The 20,923-nt window shown below is 39.9% G+C and overlaps 1 protein-coding gene across 4 annotated transcripts in view; it reads right to left on the bottom strand.

Annotated features, from left to right (window-relative positions):
- JMJD4 (jumonji domain containing 4) overlaps positions 1-3,493 on the bottom strand; it is a 108,015-nt gene extending 104,522 nt beyond the window's left edge. For 3 of the 4 annotated variants that reach the window (XR_010859857.2, XR_010859856.2, XM_067145821.2), the window contains exon 1: positions 3,100-3,493. Coding sequence is in view for 2 of the 4 variants with exons in the window: in XM_067145821.2 (XP_067001922.2) it covers positions 3,100-3,349 (250 nt within the window). In the remaining 2 variants the exon portion in view is untranslated. The remainder of the gene's footprint in view (positions 1-3,099) is intronic. The other variant, XM_068227288.1, reaches the window with a different exon arrangement.
- Positions 3,494-20,923: the final 17,430 nt, after the last annotated feature.

A 20,923-nucleotide genomic window follows, 5' to 3' on the forward strand; every position in this document is an offset into this window, starting at 1 on the left:
ATGTTAATGAAGTCTGATGGACAAAATTCTGACACCCTGACATTTCTTAAACAATTGAAGGGACAGTAAAACAAATACTCCCTCCCCCGTGCATGGCTATACAGCCCTTGGTCTATCAAGCAATAACAGCTTAATGTAAAAAAAAAAAACCTGCCAATTATGAACTGATAACTTACATAATCAGCACAACAAATTCCCTCAACTGTTATTCTCGGCTTTCTAGACCAGGGTCATTACTTCACCATCAGATAGCCAGCATAAAACAAATAACTTTATTAGTCTTATTCTCAACGGTACTGAAGAGGGGAGAGTCCATCTACAAAGACAGCAGTGCATGAGGATGTAAAGTTTGCTCTTGTCCTTTCGTATTTTCATGTTACTTGTTGTCCATGTTGCTTCCTCTGCTCATCCTAGTCCATCTTTATCTCCATCTGGTTAGTGTCTTACTATCATACTTAGGTTTTCAGCAATGAGAATAGGATTGGGAAGAAAGCGGCAGTAGCTTTAAATACAGCCCTGAGACATATGAAAATGGGGAATCACAGAAACTCATCTTCAGTGCAGCCAAAGGTGAGGTTCGAACTCTTATTCTACCCAAATCAAGCTTTCAGCTGCACAACCTGTACTGCATAACCAACTTGCTTGGTGTCAGTCATTGCATTTTGTCCATCGTCCTAGCTTGAATTATCTCTCTCTCGTTCTCCTCAACCTGATGGTTGGTGGGTAACATGACTGTCCTCATCCAACGACCTTCTATCCTGAGCCAGCTGCCTGATTAGTTGATATGGACGTTGCCCTTTAATGCCATCAAGGAACCCTGCACTTGGTCGTCCTCTTCTAGTCTTTCCTTCCAGTTTCCCTTCAAGCAGTGTGGTGCACCATGATGAATGCCGGAGTAAATGACCTATCCAACTACATCTTCTTTTCGTCATCATTTTCTCTAGAAAGATGGTTTCTTCAACTCTCTTGAGAACTTCATTTGTTAGCCTGTGAGTCCAGGGTAGTCGTAACATTCGACGCCAGCACCACTGTATTGTATTATGAATAAAACATTATTGATGTAGCCTATCAATTATTATTATTATTCATATACATATCCTCAATAGATAAATAAACTAATAAATCATCAGAGATGGGAGAGAACTGGAGAAAATTTAAAGATATAATACAGAATAAAACAGAAGAGAAGTTGACACTACTGTTGGCAATATCATACTCGAACCAAGGTGTTTTTTTAAATAGTAATAAAATCATCTATTCTCAGCCATAAACTCTCAGAAACTTCAAAAGCCAATTTACATGAGGCCACTTTTAGTGGCCAACATGTGTCAAACCACTAACCACTAGAAGAAATAACTGAAAGGAAATGGGTGCATTTATAGGCCTACAGTGCCACTGCAGTGGTGTGGTTAGGTGTTAGTGGTTCACCCTCACTACCAATGGCATCGTCAAGTGTCTGAGGCAGTAGTAGCAGACCATCATTTAGCATTAGTGCATTTAGACAGTTTTAGACAATTTCTTTGTCTTCTAGTCACTCTCAGTCAGTTCAGAAAAATCAGAGCTAATTGTACATTCAGGTGATGAATAAACATTCAAGATTTCATACTTAGTATAGGGGCGCAACCTGGCATTTGGAACTCTCCAACACAGAAAAGTCTGACTCATTGGCTGAATGGTCAGCGTACTGGCCTTCGGTTCAGAGGGTCCCGGGTTCGGGTGTACCTACACATGGCAGATGTTGCCACCCTCACCGGAGGGTCTGTTTTACAAGGGCTGCACTCGGCTAGAAATAGCCACACGAAATTGAAAAACACCAGAATACAGCAGTACTGCTTTTGATAGTCTATTAACCGATAAATATGAATTGATCAGTTTCATCTCCTCTGCAACTTACAAGGCAACACCACCTTACAATCTCCAACTCCAGCTGAATACCAACACGACAGTGCAAATGATCTTCAGGAGGCAAGGAAGAACCTCTGCACAAGACAAAATATACTACGGAGCGGAAGAGTTAAAGATCGTAAACTCCTTCAACTACCTAGGCATCACCCTACAACCATCGGGATCATCCTACAAAATCCACATACGGGAGAGGGCAGCCGCCGCAATAAAAGCCATTTACGACATTAAGACATCAGACAAGACTAGCACTAGACACCGCATTAACACTTTTCTATGCAAAGATAATGCCTATTCTGACCTATGGCATTGAGCTCATATGGAACAACCTGACAACTAGAGACCTCTCGACCCTTGAGTGTGTGAAAGCAAGATACCTAAAGAGAACTTTGGGAATATCAAAATACGCCCCTTCGAGACTGGCCTACGAACTTGCAAAAACGTGCTTCCTCATAGAAGACTTGAGGTTCAAACAACAGCTGTCAGCGACGAAACAAGAGTCGGACCTACTTCGGGACAGACAAAACAAGAGAGCGGAAATCTGGCCCAAATTCGACGCAACAGATGCGATGCTAGATCAGAACTGGACGGGACCAAATAAGAACTTACGAAGCACCATAACTAGGCTCGCGGTGCACGGTTTCCACCACAAGCTATGCACAAGAAACAGTTTCCACGAATCCTCACCAGAGTGTGTATGCAGCATCTGCGGGAAGGCCTGTAAACACTACCACTTCAGCGAGTGCCACAAGCGCACTAAATCACTGATGGAATACAGCAAAGAACAATGAACCTTAACTCTCTGCACGTTTGTGCGCTTTTCTTATTAATAATAATAATCTCCACTTGCTGACTTATAATTTGCTTTGACTGACTGGAGCAAATCTTATTTGTGTGGCAGACACCTACCACACCGGCTCCTGTCGTTTGTGACTGCAGTGACCAGTGGCTGTGGCGCGAATAGGTCACTAAAAGTGGACCCGTGCAAACAGGCTCTAAGATGAGGCAGGAAACGAGGATATTCTAACAATGAAAATTTAAAAATTTAGAGGATAGATGTACACAAAAATAAATCATATAGGCCTAGCTTTTGTTAATGTCAAGGATACAGTAACCAACGGCGATTTTCAGACATGAGGAAAACCTGTGAAAGGGAAAGAATGCAGCTAGCTTCAAAACGCTATAAATTACACTAACCATACTTTTCTTCTATATACTTGAAATCCGGTTTTTCGTCCGAAATCCATTTTTGGTAACTACCCCATGTATTTATCGCTGAATATTTCACAATACAGGGTTGGTTGCTAAAGAGAAAGCGTTCGAAAAAGTCACTATAACATAATGCATCATTCAGCCTTGGTATACCATACGTCGGAGAATAATTAATTATTTCCCTTTTACATTCCGTTGTCTTCAACTCAATGTGATTTTGGCGTTCGCCGAACATTTACAAGTGACAGACAGTTCGCACTAACAGGTGAAATAACCTCGGAATCAGGAATTTCACTCACAACCACAAATAGCATTAATTAATTTTGCTCATAAATGAGCCATCCGCAACCTGTGACAAGGTGTCCATAACCTTCACCTATTATCTTCGTTCGTTCGTTCGTGAAGTTGATTTGGGCTCGTTATTTCACCCAGACACAATACTGTATTATATTTGTACTAGTTCTACACACGCACACAATTTCAATAAAGTAGAACACCAATGCAGTTGACAATGTTTTCTGACACGGCCGACTTGATGCGTCGCTCTAGCTAGCTCCTTACCGGCCTTGACAATCGGGTCCACGCACTGTAATCGGAGTAGTTACACAACTCGACACGTGGCGCTGGCGGCCGACCTATTTGCGGTAGAAATGCATACTTCTTTATGGAAAATATATTGACTTTGATTGCTGATTTATCGTAATTTAGAGTTATGGAGAATGTTACATAGGTTGATACTGTTAAAATGATTAATCTTAAAGGTTACTTTCGCTGATATTTGCCAACATGATGTCGTGAAATGAAACTGTGGGGAGATGACTTAGTCCAGCTGACGTTCTGATATTGACACTGATTGCCGATGTATCTTAATTTAGGGAATAAAATAGTATGTTACATTGACTAATATTGTTAAATGATTAATCCTAAAGGCTAATTTCATTGATATGTGCCAAAATAACGTCGTGAAATGAAACTGCGGAATATGTAGTCCAACTGACGTTCCTTAATTGTGAGGAATAACAGTACTTTTATCTTCTGGTGTTAATATTGAGTTTAAGAGTCATTGTTCAACCAGATTTTAAAAATTATTCATGCGCTGCTCTCAGGAAGGGGGCTGGACAAAACTTAAACGTCTTACTTTTTCCATAATCGTTGTATGCATAAGATAAATATTTTGACTCAAACATGCTTAAATTTTAATTTCAATATATATAGTTTCAGATTACATTTCATTCATACCTTTCACTAGAATATTAAATACCGGGTAAGTTGGCCGTATTAAATTCAGACAATAACTTTTACTTGAAATGCAGTAGGGTGGAACAAGTTGGCCACGTGGCGTGCAGCTGTGAGCTGTGAGCTTGCGACCTGGAGATAGTGGGTTCGAACCCCACTGTCGGAAGCCCTGGAGATGGTTTTCCGTAGTTCCCCATTTTCACATCAGGCTGTACCTTAATTAAGGCCACGGCCGGTTCCTTCCCACTGCTAGCCCTTTCCTATTCCACTGGCGTCATAAGACCTATCGTTCTCGGTGCGACCCAAAAAATAGCCAAAAAAAGAAGAAGAAGAAGAAGAATTTAAATAAAAATTCACTGAGAGAAAAGTATTTTGAGTAAATAAATTGTAAACTGTTCTCTGCTCGATGATGATGCTTGTTGTCTAAAGGGGCCTAACATCTAGGTCAATGGCCCCATTGCTCAGGTAACAACACTTCATCCGTTGGCCTTACCGTCATAGCAGTAGTGATTCTTACTTGTCAATATTAAAATGTTAAAGTTCAGATTATCTTGGATAAAAATGTGTTGTGTTGCTGTCATATGGCAAATACGACACCGCCTAAAGGATTATTCTATGACAGAAAATTCATCGGTAAATATACCTGATTAGCGGGATTAGCTGCCACTCCCGGAGGCCCGGGTTCGATTCCTGGCCCTGCCACGAAATTTCAAAAGTGGTACGAAGGCTGGAACGGGGTCCACTCAGCGTTGGGAGGTCAACTGTGTAGAGGATGGTATCGATTCCCACCTCAGACATCCTCGAAGTGGTTTTCCATAGTTTCCCACTTCTCCTCCAAGCAAATGCCGGGATGGTAACTAACTTAAGGCCACGGCTGCTTCGTTCACTCTTCCTTGTTTATGCCTTCCAATTTTCCCATCCCCAACACAAGGCCCCTGTTCAGCATAGAAGTTGCGGCCGCCTGGGCGAGGTACTGGTCATCCTTCCCAGTTGTATCCCCCGACCCGCAGTCTCACGCTCCAGGACCCTACCCTTGAGGTGGTAAAGGTGGGATCCCTCACTGAGTCCGAGAGAAAAGCCAATCCGAAGAGTAAACAGAGTAAGAAAGAAAGAAAGAAAGAACGAAGATAAATACCCGAAAGGGAAACGGAAAATTAAGATGAGAGTGCTATCTGCTTTTAGCCACTCCGTAGTTTTGTTCTGGTCTACAGAGAATTCGTGAAATGATGATGTCCCTTTGCTCTTTTTTTTCTGTTCGGAATACAAAAAAGGCACACAGCAATATATATTCGAATATTTCCTAACACAGTTAAAGAAAAGCAAATCACCATACCATTAAAAAACGAATTAGCGCATAAATTAAAATCCTTGTTCAGGACGAAGTTACAGCGAGAAATCACTTTGTTTTTGTTTCCATAACATTTCTGCCTGAAGTGCCGCACGAAAAGGTGCACAAGAAGGACACAAATTCCAAGATTTGTAAACACAATTTAAAAAATATAATTACCACACTACACAATAAAAATAAACTCACTAGCGCTTAACTATCAGATCTCAATATCAAGCCCACAAGCACCTCATTGCGAACACATTGCCAACATATACGACAGCAAAACCATATAAATAAAACTGGAAATGCGGCAATTTGCGGTATACAGCTTCCTGTCAGTGGGTAGTAGGCCAGCGCTCCAGCGGCATTACTGTGAAACTTTCCAATTACAGCTTTATGCTGGGCTTCACAAGCGATTGTCAAGGCCGGTATAAGGAGCGCAGCGAGGGATCCAGTCGGCCGTGTTTCTGAGTACGAAGGACTTGAAGATTGAGGGAAGTAGACCATGCAGCAGACTCACAAAATGGGTTCTTCTTCTTCCTCTTCTTCTTCTTCTTCTTCTTGTATGTTGTTGGGCTTAGTTTTAACTCTGTACCCAATAACCACACCGTTTGTTAATGCACTTATTTGTGTTGAAAGAATATCAGTAAGTTCTAGGTTGGTAATCCTGGGTAATGCAAGGTTTGGAAGTTGTTTTGCGTGGTTGAGGAAGAATCAGAGGAGTAGGCTTGTGCTGGTAAAGAATGATTAAATTATTAATTGGACCCATGTTAGATTGTAATGAAAAGATAATATTCGCCGATATGTGATATCCATGATAGATATGGAATTTCTTCTATTATCGGTGAGCTGATTTGTACTGTTGTTAACATGTGTAGTTTAAAGGAATAGTCAGGTTATGTAATGTAAGTGTGAGAACGTTAGTGACAAGTGTAGGCTACTAAGGGTGACTTATAAGGCGATTTTACATTCATCAAGGAAATTAGTGAGCATATTTACTAATGGTTCCGGAGGAGCATGAATAAGACAAGCGACACTAGTTGGTAGAGGAACGTTATGATTTATTAGTGCTTGAAACTTTTTCCTTTGGTTAGAATAGTTACAACATTGGAATATTATGTGATGAATCGTACCACTTGCTTGCTGACAGGTGCAAATATCTGTGTCACTGATATGAAATTTATACTTATATTCGGGTGTAAGCGCATGATTGAATCGTAAACGGATTAGTGTAGTTATATGTCTTCTAGAGTAAGTGCCCATAGTGAACCAGGGGGTTCTTTGCAGTTCCGGTTGTAGTTGATAATAAGCTTTACCCTTCGTTTTTGCGGAATTTTTCCATAGAGAAGACCATTTTTGAAGTACGTTCTGTTTGATAGTAGGGGAATAATCCGTGTGTGGAATGGCGAGGTAATAGGGAAGTCCTTGTCCTTCAGCTGCAGCTTTAGCTAAACGATCAACCTGAACATTACCTGGTATGCTGCAATGACTTGGTATCCAAATTAATATTATATCATGCTGAGTTACGGAAAGGTTGTATAACAATTTACGGATGTTCCATATATACCAACTAGAAGATTCCTGCGGGGTTTTGATACTTTGAAGTACACTTAATGAATCGGTACAGATGATGGCATTAGGAATATTATATTGCCGTAAACATAAAAGAGTTTGGCGAATAGCAAATGTTTCAGCAGTGTATATGGAAGCGTTGGGTGGTAACGTAAATTGTTGCTGAAAGTTAAGCTGGGGGATGTAATAGGCAGCTCCAGTTCCCTCTGAAGTCTTAGATCCGTCTGTAAAGCAATTTGTGTATTGTTTATGCGGATTGAGAAATGCTTGGAAAGTTTTATTAACTAAAGTGGGATTATTCTTCAGATTACCCGGAAGGTGTTCGAAAGTAGTAGTTATGATGGAAGGGTGGTATGTAGATAAGTTGTATTCGTTAGAGTATGCCGGTAATGATCTTGTCTGTACAACATTATTTCTTAAGGGAAAAATGACTTCATATGCCAATAGAAGTGCCGGTATGTTGTTGACTTTCAATTTTCGACATATTTGGTACTCATTTAAAAGCTGCAATTTAGGTAATATGGGATGACGATTCAGAGCTATCTTTTTAAGTAAATATTTAGACGCTAGATATTCTCTTCGTATAGCCAAGGGTAGTTCTGCTGCTTCAACCAAAGAGAATGAGTAAGAGATGACTCTCAACGTTATTTTTCACTTCTGTACGCAACGGCTGCGCAAAGATCGCCAGGGATTGCACAATAGCGCCTCTAGTGAGCACAGGGCTGAACTAAAATTACCGGGCGGGCGATTTAAATCGTTTGGCGCACGGAGGGTCCCCAGGTTCTCGCCCCCCCCCCCCCCACTCTTAAATATTATATTAAATATATTTTTGTTCTTTTTTTTCCTCATATTTTTTCTTTAATTTCCTTTTCTTTCTTTCCTTCTTTGTTACCTTTTTCTGAAATACTGCATTCTGAACAACAATACACCTGGAGGTTGGCCTGTGCTTTATTATTCTTCTTCTTCTTTTATGACCACATAGGATCACTTTAGTCAGTCCGTCGTTCAGGTCTCTTTGAAGGGATTGTTCGGGCTTTGCGGTCCTCCCAGTACTTCTTCAGACGCTCCGATCTTCGTGCCCTTTCCTCAGTTGAAAATGTGCGTGTTGTTGGTTTGTTTTGTGTAAGGGTAAAGCGGAGTTTTGTATTCAATTTTATCTTATTTTTGGTGTCTTCTGTTGTAAGGCCTATTTCCTTCAGATCCTCTCTTACTTCTCTGATCCATTTACATCCTGTTGTGGTATTTTTTGAGACGAGATTGTGTTGTACTAGTTGTTTCAGAAGTCTCGAGTCCTGCATCCTCATGATATGTCCAAAGAATCCCAGTCTCCTCTTACGCATAGTATCTGTAATGGGTTCTAGCTCTTTGTACATGACTTTGTTAGGTATTAACCGCCACTGTCCATCTTTCTGATATTTTTTGTTGATACAGGTTCTTCCAATCCTCCTTTCAATTTTCTGAAGTCTGTCAGTCTTTGATTGTTTATTCAGGTAAAAGAGTGTTTCTGCTGCATATGTAGCTTCCGGTTTTATAACTGTGTTGTAGTGTTTTATTTTTGTATTTATTGATAGACATTTCTTTTTGTAGATATCCCATGTTAATTTTTGTGCTTTAGCTAATCTATTTGTTCTTACTTGGATTGAGATTTTTTCATTTAAGTTATGTGTTATTACTTCTCCAAGATATTTAAACTGAGTTACTATTTTGATTTTATTACCATTTATGGTGACTTCTTTTAGCTGTGTTGGTTTTTGGGGCATAATTTCTGTTTTTTCAAATGATATTTTGAGGCCAATTTTATTTGCAATGTTTTGAAGTTCTGATATCTGATAATAATAATTTTTTGCTGGAGAAAAGAAGCTTACCAGCTTATGCTGCTTATTATAATTATTTCATTTATGGAGTTATATTTTACTTTTACTAATTCACAAAGCCATGAAGGATGGGAGTGACTGGCCTTGCCTGTGCTGCTTTTGTTTGTTTCTGCTGAGGAAAATGGAAGCTAACTCACAAAGGGAGGAAGGAAGTGACCAGAAGGTGAGTGGGATTGGCAATCCCTATCTCAGATTAAGACCTATGACCTATGACAGAAATAGACACTAACATCCCCTCGTACATCAGTCCTCTTTAACACTACTTAAGTCAACCGTAACAGTCAATAGTATCAAGATATGCCACTTATGCAGGAAATAAAATATAAATACAATGTAAGAAAAAAAACCATACACAGGAACCACAATGATGAAAGGAAACGCATATGATAAGGAGGGAGTTTGTAGGATTCAAAGATAAATTGAAATGAAACATGATCTTTTGGTTTATGGAGCTATATTCTACCTACTATCCACAGTGTTACAGGTATAAAATTGTGTAGAAATTTGAACAAAAGTTTTAGTGATCATAGTATATCATAATCTCATGACATTACATTCAGCAGTGTTAATCATCAATTAATATTCATCAGCCAGAAAACTATGCAATACAACACAAATACAAAATCATTCATTTAGGAAAGAAAGACTGGAACTGACAAGTTACAACATAATACTTTTCTCTCTTATTGCAGTCTAACGTTGCACTGACATTGCAAAAGTTTTCAGCAACACCATTTGTATTTTCCCAAGGAACTTACTATATGATACATCTTTCAGTCTGTCAAAAGAGGCACCTAGGGCCACACACTGAGAAATATTGAGATTTGTACTTCTTTTGCATCTACTAGAGGATGGCAAATCTCTGGCAGAGTAGTGTTTGAAGAAACCAAGACATGATAGCACATACTCTGTTCTTACATACTGCACCAAAACACAACATATCATTCAGTCAGTCATCTGCATTTAGATGATAAACAATGTCAAGCTACAAAATTGTATGCATCCCGTGTATTCATTGATCTGCACTATTTACAATACTTAAAAATGTTCTATTTTATGTGACAGTAGGATATATCTAAATTTTTCTGCTACATGGAAAAAGATGGAATCATGAATATGTTTGTGGGTTTAAAAGACAAGAGAGTGCTTACAGATTCTGTGATTGTTCCCTCTTACAACATGCAGGAGGTACAAATAATGCTTCCTTTCAGTCCATCCGCAGGAGAGGAGTTCCAATAAATGGACAGAAATATGTAGCATCAGGATCTACGTACAATAATATGGCAGCTGATCCAGCACAAAACATTACCATGCCAAGGCACAACATAGCTCCGCCTATTAAGGGCTATGTCCAAGGAATTGTATACTAATTTAGTACAGTATTATGAACAATATGCTGCTACTTCCACAACATTATGGTGTGCAAGGGCCTTTGCTGTGATCTAGACGAAATGCCTGTTGAAGACAGTGGAAACTCACTTCAGACAGTGCCATTTGTACCTACTGTATATCGAAGGCGGAAATCTATGTTGGTGGTTGCAGAGTAGGCTGATCTGTGGTCTGACAGCATGCACTCCACCCGGCCAACCAAGTGGGGAGCCTGGCACAAGTAAGCGGAAACAATGCCAAAATTCAATTAAGGGCTGCATGGTTGCCCACCCCCTACCCACAGGGGGACAATTATGATAAGGCTAGTTTCTTTACGTTGCACTGACACAGATAGGTCTTATGGCAGCAATGGGACAGGAAAGGCCTAGGAATGGGAAGGAAGCAGCTGTGGCCTTAATTAAGGTACAGCCCCAGCATTTGCCTGGTGTGAAAATTGGAAACCACAGAAAACCATTTTAAGGGCTGCCGACAGTGGGGTGCGAACCCACTATCTCCTGGATGCGAGCTCACAGCTGTGCGCTCCGAACCGCACGGCCAACTTGCCCAGTACTATGATAAGGAAAGTTTGTAGAACTGTTACCATCACATCAAGTGAATGGGTTACCAACATCACAAAATTCACAAATATTAATTTAGTTACTTGGACATTGCATACATACCAGTACATACTTTTGTATAGGAGGATGTGCATACAAACTGCAAATAAGAGAGGAGAGAGCATAATATATTTCCTGTGTTCTGATGAGAAATGTTCTCCAAAATACAAGATTTTTAGTGAAACCTCCTTTGGTAGAAATGGATGCTTAACCAAAACTATGACTTCTTTACACAAATCATTTACACAATATCACACGACACTTCCACTTCAGTATTTGAATATTATCATACAATTATACACAAATGATGATCTCATATAAAGGAACAGACTATGAGTTCAGTAAACCACATGTTTGAAAGGTTCATTGCTCTTGAAAATAACTCCACATTACTGTTTTTCACTTCCCATTTAGCAGATATGTTTCATGCTGTACTTAATCTCCCTATAATAATATTAATAGTAATACTAATATTAATGATAATAATACATATCCCATGAAGTTTAAATAAAGTGTTTGATTATATAACAACTGTAGGGCAGGAATTTATAAAAGTCATTATGAATGCAATTAAGACAAATGGGGGTCTGAAACATGCAGATGTATGGCATATTTTGAATTACAACACTCAACATGAACTTAACATTTTTCCACCTTTATGAACAATTATAATGATGTTCTGGGCTTCATAATGATCTCATTTTTTTGCCTATGAGGCTCATACACCGATTCATGGCAACGATGGAATGGGCCTCAGAAGGATGCAACTGTGGCCTTAATTACGGTATGGCCTTAGTATCTGCCTGCCTATTGCAAAGAAGGGAAACCATCTTCAAGATAGCTGACAGTGGGGTTCGAACCCACCACTGCCCAAGCGCAATTTCATAGATACATGACCACACTGCACAGCCTACTTGTTGGGTGTTTTGTAATACAAAATTAAATATATTGCTAAACAATCATTAGCATTCATAAATTGAAATTGCTTAATTTGAATGTAAAATTAACAATAATAACATTAGCACCAGTGTTCTCCCCAGAAATGTTTGTCAGGCGGGTGGCAAGAATGAGTAGCCGGGCGGGGAATACTACGTAAAACTTCAATATGAATATAAATTTCAATTCATTCCCCTCAGGGTGTTAACAATAATATCAGACAGGTAAATATTAACTGCACAATTGAACTATTTGAATGTTATTATCATGAACAAGTTATAACAGAGTACGTTGAACGTCTAGTGTTCTATTGCTCCTTCCAAATCATGTAACACTGGACTTAGGCCTCCCACTCGGTTGCTGTGGACATGTGGACTGCCATACAGGTTTGTGATGTCATACGGAATAGAGGGCTCGCATGCGATTCCACGCTAATCCAGACCCCTGCTCGCGACTACATAGTGGTCAAGCTAAACATTTGATCTCCGATGTAACTGATGCAATTATGGTAATGATTTATCATTTAAATTGGCAGATTTACAGTATTTATAGGTGAATTTGGAGCACCCAATGACTCAAATGTGTACCTATTAATAATATTATGTAATTAGCATATATCTAGGTTTAGTCAAGCGGTCTCTAAAACCGGCAGGGTGGTGCACCCATTAGAAAGGTCCTAGGGAGAACACTGAGCACATAAATACCAATTAGTGAAACAACAATTACAGTCCACAGGCTGAAGAGAATAAGAAATTACCTCAATAGTTCTTCATAATAACAACTCTTTACTATGAACAACATCCACTCAGGAAGGGAAGATTTCTTTCTAAGGGTTATATATCACTGTCAGCACAGACGAGCGATGACTCATTAAAAGTTTATTCGTAGTAGCAGCAGGCGTGGAGATGGTGGTGGCAGCAACAGCACCAGTGATAGTAGTAGTACTAGTAGTAGTAGTAGTAGTAGTAGTAGTAGTAGTAGTAGTAGCGGCAGTAGGAGTGCAGGTGGTGGGGGCAGCAGTCAGAGCAGCTGAACACCTTGGCCGAGGACCAGACTCGTGTTCAGGCACACCTACATGCACAAGAAAAAACAATAAGAATGGTACCATTTTTTCCTCTTCTACTACAGTGAATGCAGGGTATTGATTTTCAAATCTCATAATGTCATTCATTCATAAACATGTATTATGGTTCTTATGGTCCCTCTATGGTTCTTACAGTAGGCAAAACAGCAATAAAATTACATTGAGCATATGATATTGTCCACCTAAATATTAAGCACTTGAATACATTAACAGTAACTGTATTGAGAGATGTCATAACCTGTTTTTGCTCCATTCATGTTCAGTTGAACTTAAGGAAGAAAACCTAATTGTACTTGCACATTTTATATTCACTGAGTCCAGAAAAGATCCCCTACATGCTGAGAGGATGTTGGAAATAAATTCAAAATGGTACATTCAAATGTTAGAAATTCCCCATCCCCTCCCCCCATGGGCCTGGTTCACCTCTGCTTAGCCAACCCGGTCACTCCAAGCACCCCCAGGGTCACCTGTGCAGACACCAAGTCAACGTAGATCACTGACCAGAACTCCTGACCTCAAACCATCCTCTAAATGAAGAGTGGACACTGCAGTTCAGCACATAATGAAAGCCATAAAAATAGTGAAAAATAAAGAGCCTGTAGTTCTGGGAGGTGACCTAAGTTGTAGAGTTAATACACCATATCAAAAGACAATGATTATACTATAATTAATAAATGATGAAGGATACAAAGTAATCAACAACTCAATGGAAAAGATATATATAACCCTAAACAGTACAGTACCACTGACTTAGTTTTTGTGAAAGGCGCCATTGTATGAATTCTAGTGCAACAGATTATGTACACAGATCCAGGAAACATGATGGTAACAAGCAGGTAAATACTAAACAATGTCTTGTCACAAAATAAAGTAGGAATTCATGATGGCAAAACAACTTCAGATACTATTAAACAGTGGGGTGGAGTATTACAGGGTGATCTATCAGTCCGCTTCTATTCAATATCGCCACAGCAGACGTTACAGAAATAATTCAAAACGCAACCAAATTGTACTTATACGCTGATGACCTAGATATAGGTTCTAACAACAAAGATTATCTTCAAGCAACTATGGTCAGCCTTGAAAATTATTCTGAAGACAACAAACTTAAAATTAACCTGGACAAAACGGTACAAATGGTTTTCGGATAAAGAGGCAGTTAGGATAGTGAGCTCATTTAAATACCTCGCCTTCACAATACAGGCAACGTAAAGCCATTGATGGATTATAACAAGGAATAACATTTGCACATGTGTGCACTATTTTGTTAATAATAAATGTTAGGTATTTCAGCTACACTCTGCCTCAAAGAAATGTACACATTTCAACTTACAGGTAAGGCAAGCTCAGGTATGACAGGCATTATAGTAAATTTCATTATGAGAAGCGAGGTTCCTCCTCATCTGGCACTGATGAATTTATGATCATAACCTCTGGAGAGCAATTGAAATGAATCACAGGAAAATGTGATAGGTCACAGTACCGGTACTGTGAACAACAATAATAACAACTACTTACTTCTTTCCGGGACAGCATCTTTGATAGGGGTCCTGGATAGCTGGAGTGATGAAAGTGCCTCGAACACACAGTGCGGTTCCTCAGCTGCTTCGGGGGAAGCTGCCGCAACCGTTCGACCCCCACAACGTCCAACCACTCTCTGCAAATGTTAGGTCTAGCAACAGGGAAATGATGAAATAAGATTCCCTGTTGCTGGCCTTCTTCGCTATCTGTGTACATTCCACAGATCTGACACTTTTCGTGCATGGTCTGAGACATGAAAAGAAATAGAAGAAAATAATTAAGGACACTGTAATCAGCTTATATTTTTACTGCTAATATCAATACTATCAAAACGATAGTGGCTTATCAGACATAATATAACATTACATCAACTGAATTTTAAGGTGTCTGTTTCAAGTAGGCTTATGTAACTATCATATCAACCACCATGCAAAAAGGTAATAAAAAGGTGACAGTCAAAAATAATAAAAATACATTTTTGGGAACAGAAGCAACTATCAATCATCAACTTATTAACTTACTTAAGGATGCTTACCTCAAATATCTTGTACTTTTTCTTCAAACACGCAAACGAAGATAACAGATATATGCATCCAAATCAAAGTGAAGCAAAATGTCACAAACGTCAAAAACGTGGTCGTCCCACGTGGTCCAAGGTGTCAAACTCAAATCGACCAATAGCAATCGGAAGATGTTTCTACCAATAGGAGCTGCCGTATTCGTCACGTGGGCTATGGGTGAGTGACGTGATGTACAACAGCGCGCTCACAAGAGTGGAGGGCGAAAGTATTCAGTCTGAGCCGAGCCCTCGGAAGGGTAGGATCTATGCCGCTGTCAAACCCTTGGCTTCAACCAGTAAGGCATTGGTGGGTGTTGTCCGTAATGCACCTAATATGATTCGTAAAGCGTTGAATTGTAACGTGTCCAGTTTTTTTAGGTTGGTCTTTGACGCCGTATCGAAGAAATGGCAGCCATAATCTATCCTTGCCCGGATTGAATTTTTATATAAAAGTAGTAGTGTGGCCGGATCCGATCCCCAGTTTCTACGAGTTAAGGACTTAAGAATTTGGATTGTATTTTCAATGTTGGACTTCAGTCGGTCAAAATGTGTCTTCCAATTTAACTTATTGTCTATGAAAATTCCTAAATATTTGGTATAGGGTTGAATAGCAATATGGTGGCTAGCATATGGTAGTGCAGATTTGTCATATGTTCGTTTTTGGGTAAATATAACAGCTGCACTTTTGGAGTGTGTGATTTCTAAACCGTGGTGTTCCATCCACTCATGTATATGAGAGAGGGTTTGGGAGATGGAGTGACGACATTGGTCTACGGTATTTTGTGTGGTATAGATCAGTATGTCGTCTGCAAATTGCAATATACGTGCATGAGGAGTTACTACTCGTTCCAAATCACCTGTATAGAGAGTAAAAAGTATTCCACTTAATATATCCCCTTGCGGAATCCCGACATTGGCCTGTCGTGCACAAGTATTAAGTCTATAATTTTTCAAATTTAATGTTCGATTTAACAAAAGGTTTTTAAATATATGAATAAGGGGTAGTGGGAAGTGTAACTTATGTAATTTTTGAAACAAAATGTGAAGATCAACATTATCGTAAGCTCCTTTGACATCGAGAAAAACCGCTATAGTAGCTTGTTTTCGGCACCGTGCTAATAAGAGGTCCGTTAAAAAAATATTTAAGGCATCTATGGTACTTCGTCCTTTTATGAAAGCGAATTGACATTTAGGTAAATCATTATGATACTCTAATTGCCATATTAATCTGCGGAGAAGGATGCGTTGAAAGGTTTTACGTAGACAGGACCCTAATATTATACCTCTATAATTTTGAGGTTGTAAGGGATCAGTACCTGGTTTGTGTATTGGAATAATGTCAAAATTATTCCAGTCTGAAGGTATTACAGTATCTGTGAAAATTTTATTAAACCGGTTAAGAATAATGGATTTAGCCTTAGTTGGTAGAGAGCTGAGCATCTTGTAAGTTATAAAATCAGGCCCTGGGGATGTAGTTTTTTTATGTAGGGCGATTTCTAATTCCTGATATGTAATAGGATTCATCAAAGATTGATATTTATTAGAAGAGTATGAACAACTTAAGAGATAAGCAGGCTGAACAAAATCTGGTGTTAAATTACAGTAGAATTGATATAATTGGGGCGGAGATAAAGCTGTAGGTTGGGGTGTGTGCCGAGAGTTACTAAGAGAGCGAAGTTTTGCCCAGATGATCTTGCTGGATGTAGTACTGTTAATACTCTCTACGAAGGTTTTCCATGCGATTCGACGTTTATTGTTAAATAAACATCTAATTTTTGCACAGATTCGTTTATATTGCATGTAATTAGTAAAAGTAAAATGTTTTCGTAAATTTTGCAGCAGGTTTCGCCGTCGTCTAATCCAGACCTCACATTCTTGATCCCACCAACGGATTTTGAGCGTTGGATTATGATTGGTTGAGGTTTTGTAAATGATTGGATGATAGATGTCGAGATACGATTTTATACAGTGTAAAAGCGAATCATATTCCGCGGATGGCACTTTATAGGTATGACTGAACTGATCCTGAATAAATTGCGAAAAGAGATCGTAATCCATATTATTCAGATTGCGTATAGGTATCCGAGGAAGCGTGTAAGTTGAAAAAGACCTGTGGTTAGACCATGTAACGAGAATGGGGAAGTGATCACTACCATGAAGGTCCTTAATAGTTTGCCAAGATAATTTATGCGCTATGTCCGTGGTACATATAGTAAGATCTACCGCGCTCGGAGCATTTGTAGGGGCTGATAGCCGGGTAGGTGATCCATCATTAATTATGGTGAGATTGACTTGAAGAGAAGAGGTTAAGATATGAGTTCCTTTGGAGCTATTGCTCTTGCTTCCCCAAGTTACGTGATGAGCATTGAAGTCACCAAATATAATATTTTGCTTCGCACCGGTAAATTGGTTAAAAAAATTGGACCAATTATGGTAGGAACCATGTATATCGGGAGGGCAGTAAAAGTTAGAAAAGATAAAATCTTTTATTTGAATGCGCTGAAAGTAAGTGCCTGCAATAGCTTGTTCCGATGGGAGAAGATGATAGGGTATGCAATTCTTAATTACAATTGCAATTCCACCATATCCTGCACCATCTAATCGTTCAGTAGTATATCCATTAATGCGAAAGTTAATGTAATTTGAAAACCATGTTTCTTGTAAGAAGATAATATCTGGTTAGAATTCGTTAATGAGTAGGATTAACTCATGTCGCTTGTTTACCACACTCCTACAATTCCATTGCAGTATCTGCATATTTAGTATCTAAAATGGGGAGGATTTTATCAAGTATCAACTTTAATAAATGTCGCCATTGGACATTTGGTCCCATTAGTTCCATCAGATTAACAAAATCGTCCTGGATCTCTTTGCGTATATCTTTAACAGGGGCTACTTTTGATGTGGAAGGGGTCATTCCCTGCTCGTTTTCGCTAGCAGGATTAGTAGAAACCGCCGGTGTACTAGTATGGGTGGTCGGAGGTTGGAGAGCTAGTGATTTTTCCGTTGGTGGGGTTCGTATTAGATTGAGATAGGTCTCTCGATCATAACCCGGGCGTGGTGGTGGACGAGGTTCCCGGTGTACATAGGTAGTGATTTTACGTTTACGCGGGTTGAAATTATCAGGTCTGCTTCCCAGAGTTTCAGCCAAGGATGGAAAATGATGTGGTAGTAAGGTAGGATTATAGTTAACGGGTTGCAGCCTATTTTTGGCTTCTTCAAAGGAAACGTTTTCTGTACACATATGCTTCTTAATGGCTGTCTGTTGTTGGTGCACAGCACATCGCGAGGATCCGACTTGATGATTCTGATCACAATGGAGGCATTTGACAAGCGTTTGTTGACAGTCCTTCGTGACATGGTTATTGCTGCATCGGCCACAACGAGGAGTTTTCGCCCGACAATTGAGGGCTGTATGTCCGTAACGTTGGCAATGTTTGCAAATAATAGGATTAAAGATGAAGACCTGAACGTCCAAAATGACGCTAAAAATAGAAATCTGCCGAGGGAGAACTTGAGTTTCAAAAGTGACCTTCACAGTTCCTGTCGGAACATACTCGAATGAATCAGCGTTAGATTTCCTTCTTTTAAGGCGTTGGACACCTATAACCGGCACAGGTGAATCAATAAATTTCTTAAGTTCATCTTCAGTTAAAGTCAAATCTACTCCCCTTACTAAACCGACCCTGTAGACATTGGAGGAAGGTATATAAGCTTTCAGGTTTTTCTCACTGAGAATGGGGTGTTGCATAAAATGATTAGCATCGTCAGCTGTGAAACAAGTTAATTGGATCCGATTTTTTCCTTTTCTATGAATAGCTTTGATACCCGGAATTTTACGCTCATAAAAGAGCCTACCCAATGCCATTGGGTGTAAGTTGCCCACATTTTTGTTATCATTTGCTTCAACAAACACAAGATAGGGGCCCATATGATTGGCAGGGTATCGGGTCGCTGGTGGAATTTTACTTGTGGGTATTGGATGTGAATTAGTTTTCTGTTCATCCCCAATTGGAGGGTTATCAGATTGTTGAATGGCGGTACTAGCTTGTGTTGGGTTAGGCGTTCTATCCTCAAGAGAATCCATGGAGGCATCGTCCCCATTGTCTGAATTGAGAATAATTGAGTCAGCCATATCAACTGGACCATCTACCAATAAATTATCACCCTCTAGAAGGTTCGGACTACGATTAGTTCCTCCTCCCCCACTGGCAAATGCCATGGTGAGTAAATTACATGAAAAAACACAATAGCACTCAGAATATAGCACACGATATTTAATACTAAGTCACTCTGCTACGAAGGCAGCAACTTGCACACGCTAAGAGGAATAACACTCGTATTCGCTGGGAACAACCGCACTCAATGAGAGCTCGAACACGACTGACAGAACTTGAACACAAAATGGGTTCAAAGCACTTGAAGTAGTTCAGGAAAAGACGTATCACCTAGACAATTGAGAGTGAGGAAAGGATCATGGAAGAGAATAAGAGAAAGAAAAGTCTTGTCTTGTCTAGCGGATATTTATTTGGGAACCAAATATATTCTTTCCCAGTCACGAGCCCAATGAAATTTTTTCACTTGTATCACAACAGCACGCGTTTACATCATTAATAACCAGTTTTAGCACGTTTACACTTAGATAGATAAACTGTTCTGTTCTGTTCGTTAGTGATGGGCGAATGATACGGAAGTTCGAGCAGGCTCGAGTCGGCCCGATACGCTACGTAGGCTCGATGCCGTATCGAACCTGTTCGAACTGTCAGGCGACACCACACATCGACTAGGCGGAGCGCGGACGGACAATTCGTCCTATTAGATTACTACTAGGTACACTCAGTATATTTATGTGTCGGGGGGGGGGGTGGTGGTGAACACAACGTTCTCAGTGAACGGAAAGAGCATTTGTTTAAGTCTTTCTGGCAGTACGAACAACAGATTGGTAATATTTATTTCGTTAATATGTACCTTTGCATTTTACATTTTGTCCGCTCTTCAGAAATACGTTTCTGTATAACTTTGTCGTGTTTTGCAGGCTTAATGTTGTTAATCATTACTTTCAAGTACCGATAATTAACATGTTTTTCGTATGCTACGAGCTATTATTTTCTCATTAATAATTAGTAATACATTATTATTTTATTTGCTATTGGCTTTACGTCGCACAGACACAGATAGGTCTTATGGCGACGATGGGACAGGAAAGGGCTAGGACTGGGAAAGAAGCGGCCGTAGCATTAATTAAGGTACAGCCCCAGCATTTGCCTGGTGTGAAAATGGGAAACCATCTTCAGGGCTGCCGACGGTGGGGCTCGAACCCACTATCTCCCAATAATACATTATTATGTCCGCCTCTGTGGTGTAGTGGTTAGTGTGTTTAGCTGCCACCGCCGGAGGCCCGGGTTCGATTCCAGGCTCTGCCACGAAATTTGAAAAGTGGCACGAGGGCTGGAACAGGGTCCACTCAGTCTCGGGAGGTCAACTGAGTAGAGGTTCCATTCCCACCTCAGCCATCCTGGAAGTGGTTTTCCGTGGTTTCCCACTTCTTCTCCAGGTAAATGCCGGGATGGTACCTACTGTAACTTAAGGCTACGCAGGTGAGGCCGCCTGGGCGAGGTACTGCTCATCCTCCCCAGTTGTATCCCCCGACCCAGAGCCTGAAACTCCAGGATACTGCCCTTGAGGCGGTGGAGGTAGATCCCTCGCTGAGTC

Source organism: Anabrus simplex, chromosome 4 (genome assembly GCF_040414725.1).
Source record: "Anabrus simplex isolate iqAnaSimp1 chromosome 4, ASM4041472v1, whole genome shotgun sequence".
Taxonomy (NCBI): Eukaryota; Metazoa; Arthropoda; class Insecta; order Orthoptera; family Tettigoniidae; genus Anabrus; species Anabrus simplex.